Source organism: Spermophilus citellus (assembly GCF_964194105.1).
Source record: "Spermophilus citellus genome assembly, chromosome: 16".
Taxonomy (NCBI): Eukaryota; Metazoa; Chordata; class Mammalia; order Rodentia; family Sciuridae; genus Spermophilus; species Spermophilus citellus.
Window position 1 is genome coordinate 9,200,955 of NC_138196.1, and position 8,886 is coordinate 9,209,840.

The 8,886-nt window shown below is 57.4% G+C and overlaps 2 protein-coding genes across 5 annotated transcripts; both read left to right on the forward strand.

The window, feature by feature from the left end:
* The first annotated feature begins 1,085 nt into the window (after window positions 1-1,085).
* Window positions 1,086-3,723, forward strand: LOC308634917 (otospiralin-like). 2 transcript variants are annotated; one of them, XR_014019110.1, is made up of 5 exons: window positions 1,086-1,122; window positions 1,336-1,430; window positions 1,553-1,579; window positions 2,221-2,469; window positions 2,718-3,723. XR_014019110.1 is itself a non-coding variant. In XM_081269114.1 (4 exons), the coding sequence occupies exons 2-4, from the start codon at window positions 1,373-1,375 to the stop codon at window positions 2,403-2,405; spliced, it is 270 nt and encodes an 89-aa protein (XP_081125240.1). In that variant the 5' UTR covers window positions 1,086-1,122; window positions 1,336-1,372; the 3' UTR covers window positions 2,406-3,723. The 2 variants fall into 2 exon arrangements, 1 of the variants encoding a protein (XP_081125240.1); XM_081269114.1 differs by having other exon boundaries at window positions 2,221-3,723.
* A 418-nt stretch (window positions 3,724-4,141) lies between these two features.
* Window positions 4,142-8,193, forward strand: LOC308635218 (COP9 signalosome complex subunit 9). 3 transcript variants are annotated; one of them, XM_081269508.1, is made up of 4 exons: window positions 4,142-4,516; window positions 5,613-5,685; window positions 6,261-6,325; window positions 7,947-8,193. In XM_081269508.1, the coding sequence occupies exons 1-4, from the start codon at window positions 4,454-4,456 to the stop codon at window positions 8,172-8,174; spliced, it is 429 nt and encodes a 142-aa protein (XP_081125634.1). In that variant the 5' UTR covers window positions 4,142-4,453; the 3' UTR covers window positions 8,175-8,193. The 3 variants fall into 3 exon arrangements, with proteins under 3 accessions (XP_081125634.1, XP_081125632.1, XP_081125633.1); XM_081269506.1 differs by lacking the exon at window positions 7,947-8,193 and adding an exon at window positions 6,411-7,940 and having other exon boundaries at window positions 4,305-4,516; XM_081269507.1 differs by lacking the exon at window positions 6,261-6,325 and having other exon boundaries at window positions 4,361-4,516.
* Window positions 8,194-8,886: the final 693 nt, after the last annotated feature.

Sequence of the window (8,886 nt, forward strand, 5' to 3'; positions counted from 1 at the left end):
TGACACTGGAGGCCCGGGCCTGTCCCATGCAGATTTCCCTCTGTGTCCAGCTGTTGTAATAAAACCAACCATGAGCGCATCCCCGTGACGAGTCCTGTGTGTTCTTTTAGTGAATTGTGGTTTTGGAGACCCCAGAGCAGCTGCCCCCAAGAGAACCTGTTACCTCCTATAGCCACAGGGACCAGGTTTCTGAAAATGAAACCCAAAGTCTAATCTGGTGGGTGTCTGCATTATCATGCAAGTTGTGGGTCTCTGGGTAAATTTAGGGCATTGTTAGAGAAAGAATGGGCCTCAGCCATTAGGATGGGGATCTGTGGGCAAATTGGGGTGGAGCTGGGGATCTTTAGGTGCAGAATCCCAAAACATGTGGGTGAGCAAGTTTCCCAGCACCCCTGAAGCACCCTGGGGTGGAGAGGAAAAACAAAGGAACCGGCCCCCTTGACAGGTAGTGTCCCATGGGATGGCAGCCCTCACGGGTAGGGCCAGGAATCTGCGCTGACTCGGAGAGGCAGGGTGGTCTCGGGCACTGTGGTGGTCTGTGCAGAGAGGAGCATTCTCATGGCTCAGGACCCCTTGGCATTTGAGCTGGCATCCCTTGGGCTGGGACACTCTCCCTCCAGACTAGAGATAGGCTCTGCAGAAGCCCAAAAGTTCTGGTTTGGAGACAGGTCCAGCTCAGCCCCACACTTTCTGCCTGTGACTTTGCTCAACAGTCATTCTGTGACTCCTGCCAGCTGTACTGCTGGGGCAGCTCTGGGCTCACCCACATCACCCCAGGACAGGAAGCTTCCATGGGTCCCAGTGGCAGATGCCCGCTCTCTTGTGGGTTTGTTCCAAGTGCCAAGGTTGAATCTCAGGCCTGGATGCTGTAGAAACAGACTGCACAAGGATGCTTTTCTCTCAATTTGATCTTGGATCCAAGTCTCACAAGTTGATCCCGTGACTCTGCTGCCCGCAGGGCTACAAAAGCCCACAGTCCTCTGGCTGGGAATGAGATATTCAGTTTGACAGTCAGACAGGTGACATTTCCTTCCTTGTCCCCAGCCCCTGTATAAAGAGGAAGTTTTGAGCTGGCAGCAACACATCCAGGCTGCACGGCTGGGCTGAGCAGACGGAGGGAAGGTAAAGCCTCTGGGGACCTGGGACTGTATCCGAGGGCAAGGAAGGCAGACTTTTAAGTACTCAGAATCAATGAAGCCAACCAGGTGGGGGCTTCATGGGAGAATGACAGCTTGAAACCACTGAAGTCGGAGTCACTGGGCAGACACTAGCTTCCCAGGGTGGCAGAAAGGCTGGCTCTGGTGCACAGTGGTCTCGCCCTCTGGGCTCCTGCAGGTGGACCTGAGGAGTCGACTGGCTGCAACTGGGGACGATGGAGGCCTGCTGGATGCTGGGGCTGTCCCTCTGCCTCCTGCTGGGGCCTCTTGCAGGTGAGGGGCCACCCTGGGACAGATCTCTGCCCTCCGGTGCTCTCCCCTCCATACTGCGGTCCACTCAGCAGTGTGGGTCAGGTCTGGGATGCTTGGCTGATGGCCTCCCCTTCCCTTTGCAGGGGCCAAGGCTGTGCAGGAGGGGGCAGGTAAGCTCTTCCTGGCCCTTTCTTCATTTACATCAATAACTGGGTGGGGTGGAAGCAGTGGTTGCTGGGGCCAGGGCTTCTTTACCAGACAGACATGATGGGAAGCCTGGCTCAACTGAGAGAAGGTGGGTCACTGCCAGCAGGCCCTGCCCAGCAGCCTGGGAACACACCTGACCAATGAAGCCCCGAAATTCCCACCCTCAGGCCTGGGATTGGTCCGGGGCCCTCCCTCAAGTTCAAACACAGGTATTATCTGGGTGTCTTTGCCCAAACTCTAGGACCAGGAAGCTCTGCTCTCCTCTGAACCCCTCCCAGGACACTGCCCAAGCCCCTACAATCCTACCAGCCAGCTCCTCCCAGTTCAGCACCTCACCGAGGAGTGAGGGTGGCCTCCCCTCCCCTTCCTCCTCTTCCACCTCAGGTCCTCATCCCTCCCCTCTCTGACTCTTCCTCTGTCCCTAGACCTGGCACCCTTAAGATGCAGGGACACTGGCCCCTGTTCCTAGGATGATGAGGGGCAGCCTGGGCCCTGCTCCAGGCCAGAAGGCCCCACCACTGCAGGTGCTGCTGAGCTGTCCAACTGCCCCAGAGGGGTCTCCAGGCAGTGGGCAGCCCCTGAGGTTGCCTCCTGTGTCTCTCAGACCCCAATGCTGAACCTCCAGCTCTGCCCTACTGGCCCTTCTCCACCTCTGACTTCTGGAACTACGTGCAGTACTTGCAGAGCCTGGGCGCCTACCCACAGCTGGAGGACCTGGCCCGCACCTTCTTTGCCCACTTCCCCCTGGGGAGCACCCTGGGCTTCCACATCCCCTACCAGGAGGACTGAGCAGCATCCAGCCTGACGCCTGCCTGGCTGCACTGCCCTTGCCTTGGGGTGACCCATAGCCATGGTAGGGTGGGGGTCTGGTGGCTAAACCTCTCACTGAAGAGACACCACAGGCCATGGGGCGCCACAGGCCAGGGACACACTCTGACCTACCCCACAGCTGCACACAGTGCCTCTGCTCTATTGTCTCGCCAGCTAACCTGGCTTGCTCTGATCCCTGGGAACTCTGCTTTAATAAATGTCTGCACACTTTAATCCATGGGGAGTCGCCTCTGTGTCACCCCCTCCTCCAGTTCTCTCCATAACCCTCAGATTGCCGGTGAGGAAACTGAGGCAGGAACAGAGGCTCAGCCTGAATCGTTAAAGCCATTCAGCTGGTCCCCAGCAGGGGACACGGAGTTGGGCAGCAGTCAGCCCAGGCCAGGTGTCCACACTTCACACAGAGCACCATCCTGAGAGCAGCAGGGAATGAGGACAGGTGAGCCCAGCTGTGAGGGGGGTCAGGGCCCAGGTTCAGGCTCCGAGGCTGAGGAGGGAGTGGCCTTGGGCAGTCCTGTGGGAGTAGGAGGGTGGACAGGCAGTGCAGGAGTGCCTCAGGTCCAGCCCCAGTGCAGGGAGACCCGTCTGTGCAAGGTGTGCCAGCCAAGAGGACCGTGAGGCTCACACCCATTCAGGGAAGAAAGCCAGCCAGTGGCAGCCCCTCAGTGCCTCAGGGGACACACTCTGACCTGGCATCTGAGGCTCCTCTGCCCTGAATCCAGTCCCTGTCCACTCAGGCCAGGCTGGCCCCTGTCCAGGCCACAATACCCTCACATCTCTGCTCTGTCCCTTGGCCTCCACAGCCCCTCCCAACCTCCATGTTCACCTACTCCTGAAAGTTAAGGAAAAGATGATTCAAGGACACTAACAGGGAGTAAGAGACTCCATTCAGGACTACCAAGTCAGGGGCAAGGGCCTGTGGGGCCTCCCAGTGGGAAAGCCTGCGTTCAACTCCAACAGCAGCAGCAGTGGGGGTGGACAGCAAGGAGCAGGCTGGGTGATGGACGGAAAGTGACTGAAGGTAGCACAGTGGGTCTTGCTAAACAGGACTTGTGGAAGGAGGCCAGGGAGCTCAGATACCCACGGGTGCGAGGGCGGAGGAACCCCATCAGATGTCGGGGTGATCACATCTGGCTGCGCTGGCTTAGCAGGGCTCTTTGCTAAAACTGGGCTTTACAGACGTGCAGAGCTGGGCCTCAGACCGGAGGCGGCTGCACTCTGGGCAGCGGACCAACTCCAGGCCAGGCGCCTCCTGCTCCCTCTCGGCTCTGGTCTCTCCCTCCTTTCCTTCCCTACCCCCTTTTCTCCGTCACAAATTGTGGCAAAACAAGTGTCACCAGGCACGTTCCCGGCGCCTCCAGCAGGACACCGTGTCTTTCGGTGACCGGCTTATTTCAGTAATCCGATGTCCTCGAGGCTGGCCCTCGCTGACCGCGGGGGAACGTGCCACCTGGGTGGCACTGCGCCCAGGGGACAGGCCCGTTCCGTTGGTGCCTTCGCCCCCGGCACGGCGCTCGTAGGAGTCCGCTTCCCACCGGGGACGCGCTCCGGAGGAGACTCGGGCGGCCCTGGGCGGTATTCCGAGGACTCCGGGATGTCCTCGGGTCGCCGCGAGGTCCCGCCTCCGCGGGCAGCCCCAGAACGCGGACGCGGGTGGCGCGCGGCGGCTGTGAACGTCGCTGCGCGTCCCCGAGCCTGGCGTCCGCATCCTTCTCTGGGAAGAGCTGCCGTGCCCGGCCCGCTCCACGTCGGGCTTCGACGTGCAAGAGCTCCCCGCTCCCTCCACCCGTCGGCGGCGACGCAGCCTCCGGCTCTCGGCGCCCTCCCCGGGCACGCAGGTCGGCGAGACCAGCCCAGCTCCCGATGGCGCGGCACGGAGCCCACCCGGGCTGACTCGGGCCCGCGGCGGGCACCACCGAGTCGCAGTCCTCCAGCGTCTAGACCTGCCGGGTGGGAGCGCCGGAAGTAGGCGCGGCGAGCCGGAAGTGGGCAGAGCGCGAAGGCCCGAGATGAAGCCGGCGGTGGACGAGATGTTCCCCGAGGGCGCCGGTCCCTACGTGGACCTGGACGAGGTGAGGTGGGAGCGTCGGCGTTCTGGCCGAGCGTAGGGGCGGTTGCCGGAAAGCGGGAGCTGGTTCTCCGCCTGGCGACGCCCGCGCGTCTTGGGGACGAGCCTGGCCGGGGTGCGCAGCTCCTGCCTGGCAGGGGCCCGCGGGGTGGGTACCGGGGGGAGGAGAGAACGCAGGACCAGACGGCGGAGCGGCACGGAGCCGGCGGATCCTGCGCATCCCACTCCCGGGGCCGCGAGCCCAGCTCCTGTCAGGTTTTAAGGCTCCTGCGGGAGGCCTCAGGCTCCGATTTGCCAGGCGGCTGGAAAATGGAATTAGAAAGGAAACTTGAAGAAGGCCTGAATAAGGCCGGTGAGAGCAGGGAGAACCCCGACCCAGGATTTACGTGGTGGCGTCTGCGTGGCTTCCTGTAGTGTTGGGATGGGGAGGCTGGCTGAGAAGGGGGGAGTCTTGGAACCTTGGCAGCAGCCTGACACGGAGCACGGGAGGTGTTTGGCACTGAGAGTTGAGCACACACCTTCGAGGATGTAGGGACCAGAGCAGGAACAGGCTCCTGTGGCCAGCCATCCAGACGGCTACCATCAGAGGACACTGTACTGATCCTTCCCAGGCGACTAAGCAACGTGCAGAATCCTGAGTGCATTCTGTTGCCCAGCGGTGGCAGTGACCTGATTTTGCCACCAGGAGGAGCTTCAGCTGTGGGAGGCTCTGAGGGCACACAAGGGCCAGGGCAGGTCAGCTTCCAAGGGAAATGGTTGCATTCTCAGAAGGCAGGGGTTGCACAAGCTTGTGGTCTCTGTGCAGTGTCCAGGAGGGGACTGGAGGCTGAACTTGAGGTCCACAGATGAGGAGTGGCACTCAGGGCAATGGAAATTCTCTTTTTGAAAGGGAAAAATTAAGGAATGTAGAATTTAAAAAACTGCTCCTTGAATTCCCCCTTCACACACATTCTTTATTTGCAACTAAAATTCTTAACTCCACCCTGAGTACTTGCCTGTCACCCCTCACCCTGTTCCTGTTCCCTGGAGGTATGGGGTGCTATGACAACTCAAAGCTGTTTTGGGGAAAGAGCTCACATAACTTACCTTTCACTCCCCAGGCAGGAGGCAGCACTGGACTCCTGATGGACTTGGCAGCCAATGAGAAAGCAGTCCATGCAGACTTCTTTAATGGTAAGGGTGCCGGGATTCTGCATGCCTGGTTTTATTTAAAAGTTTTTCCTGTAAGTTAATACAGTGGGATGATCTTGTGACCTGAATAATTAGGATCATGGAACAGTGAAGCCAAGACACTGCCGTTCTCAGAGTACAGTGCAGAAGCGATCAAACTGGCTGTCGGCCACATCTGGAGAAGCATGAAATTGCTCCCTGTCTCACATGGTAGGGCCTGAGATTGAGTACGTGGCATGAATGTTAGCACATGCTAACAGCCAGTTGTGGCTGGCCTGTCACCCTGGACAGGTTCTCTCGGGTGGCTGTACTCTCCTGATCTTCCCTCCCTTCTTCCTTTCCTATACTTGTCTGCCCTTGGCTGTCTTTGCAAGGAGCATCCACTCTCCAGCTTCAGCCCTTCCCCATCTTTGAGTCAGGACGAGGACACACTTCATCTTGTTTCAGAACTTTTCATGCTAGCTACCCAGGAAGTTTTACCAAACACACACTGAAAGCTGACCTCTCATGAACCTTCAAGTGTGCTAGCGGGCATGTTTCTCTTATTCCTCTGGTTTCTGAAGGCTTTGTCCATACAGGTTATTTGGGCCCTTGCCAAGGGTTCAAACAGGGGAAACACAACATACATTTCCTGCTCAGAAGGGTAAATGAGATTTCTCTCCTTTTTCTGTCCCGCTGTAATCACATGATTTTTGTCCCTACAAAGAGCTTTTGTTACTCGCTAGTAGCAGCTGGGGTGTGATCTTGCCGCGTTGGTGTCTGCCTTCACAAATGACCCCTGAGTCCATGCTGGTCTGGCTCACTGTCCAGGAAGAGGAACCTTGCTGTAAATAAGGTGCAGTCTCTCCAGGGGACATGGCTGCCACCAGCTGATATCAGACATCCCATGACCTTGGAGCTGAGCTTTGAGAGCCTCAGTAGCCTTTCTGTAAATTCTGCCCAAGGGAACACAAGGTGCGGAAGGGCGGACGCCTTCCAGAGCTTCCTTGGTGAGGAGGGTGGCTTACGCAGGGCACCTGGGATTCTCACCAGGCAGGGCCATCTCATTCCTAGTGCTGGACCATTAATTCACAGTTCAGTGATCTTCAAAAGTCCCTTTTGTCTTTTGCTAGCCTCTTAAATTAGAGATGATTGACTGTGTTCAATGGTCAGTGCTGAGATTTCCAAAGACGGCCCTTGGATTCCAGTGAGAAGGATTTCCAAAGATTTCCAAAGACAGTCAGTGGATTCCTGTGCACCTGCCTCTGGGCTCAGGAGCATGTCAGAGTCCTCCTGCAGGCGCTGCCCATCTTGGGTGGTGGCTGTTGTTGTCCACGAGGAGCCTCTGGCTTCAGTTGAGATTTCTCCTACAGCCCTTTGGCTCGTCAGCTGGGTGGACTTTGGGATCCATTGTCTGCTGGGCAGTGGGTCCTCACGATGAGTGTGACTTGCTCTCTTCCCTGGCTTGTTTCACAGTGCAGTGGAGGAGTTAGATGAGGTGGCAGGCAGGGACAGAACTGCACCCTGAGGGCTGGGTGGGATTGCCCTGGAAGGTGTCTCCTTATGAAGATGTGGAGCAGAGGGATGCTCTGGGGAGAGGGAAAGAAGTATCTAGAGCAATAGCACCACACAGAGAGGTCAGTGGGCAGCGAGTACTCCCTCTGTGGCCAGAGGAGCTGCCCTTCCCCAAAAAGGCCAGTGTGGGGCCTGCCCCAGCGCTCTGTCTGACCACGTCCTCAGGCCAGGGCCCACAGGAGGGGGCTTAGTTCTTTCTTTTCCCATGGTGAAGGGGATGCTGGCATGAGGTCCAGAACTTGAAAGGTGCACAGAGGAATACAGAAGGACAAATTGGCCCTGGCTGTGGTCACCCGGCCAGTGCCTTGTGTGTTTATCCAGCTGCTTCTGGCAGGAATGGGGCTTCGTTGTGTCTTGAACTCACCTCTTCCAGGCCCCCTAAGGCCATTCTCAGTGGCACAGTCCTTCTGCCACCTTTCTGCAGCCCCTCCGCATGTCACCCTTAGCACAGGTGTCAGTGCAGCTGTGAGGTGGTTGTCAGTGTGCAACACCTGTGTCTTCCTGCGAAAGAACAGATTAAAAGCACATAGAAACCACACTGTCCCCTTGAATTGTGAGCCCTGTTAGCTAAAGCTGAGCATCTGTCGTGGGGAAAGGCCTTTGCCACATCATTTACTGTCTGTGTCTTCAACTACCTGTAATTAATTTTGAAGTGGGTTTCTGGGATGCTTTCCCTATGTGCCCATTAATGTGGGGTTCTGTTTACATAGATTTTGAAGATCTCTTTGATGACGATGATGTCCAGTGAGTCCGGTCCAGCTGCACACATGGCCATGCACAGCACACCAATCTGCACAGAGGACGGTGTCAGATGGTTTAGAGACCTTGTGGAGATCACTAGAAGTCAGGACCTGGCCAACCAAGGGTGGGGGACTGTCTTAACCCCCTGGACACTTCATCATCTCCTGTGGAATGGCCTTTGTCCTCACGCTTATTAAAAACACACCATCACACTCAGGGCAGTTGTGATTCTTGCATGTCTGGGTGGATGTTGCTGTCCGAGTGTGTGGATTGGGTGTGTGCATTGTGTATCAGCATGCAAGGAGGATCAGACGCTATGTGCTGCTTTTTGGTGGCTGGTGTGCCTCTGGTGTGGTGCCTGCTGGTCACCTGTAGGTGTCCTGCTGCAGCACTCCTGACCCTGCATTTCCTTGAGTGGGCAGGGCCTTACTGCTGCCCACCCCCCGTTGGCCTGGTCTCTTCCTCTAGCTTCCTTATCCAAGTGGCTTCTGTCACAGACCTGAGGCTTATGTCCCAGGGCTCTGTCCCATGGGGACTACATGGGGAAGGCCCAGCCAGTCAGCAGCAGCCAAGCTTGAGCTGTGCAGGGTGGTGGCTCCCAGCCACTCTGATGGAAGGACCTTTTCCTGAAGGGCAGGGAGCAGTGGGTGACCCACACACTGCCAGCGATGATTTAGTAGAAGAATATTTTCTACTAAAGTCAAATGTTCTGAAGGTTCTTGTTACAGTTCTGATAGAAGTGAGAACCTCAATGAAACAGCCTTCTCTAGTGACTCGATGCCAGCCAGGAGGGTTATACAGCTGGGCTCTGGAGCCTTGGGCCTGGGGAGGTGATTGGGTGGTACAGGCAGGGTCACCGGCAAGGCCTTCTGGAGGAAGCACCTCCTTGCCCTGTCCTCAGGCTCTGCC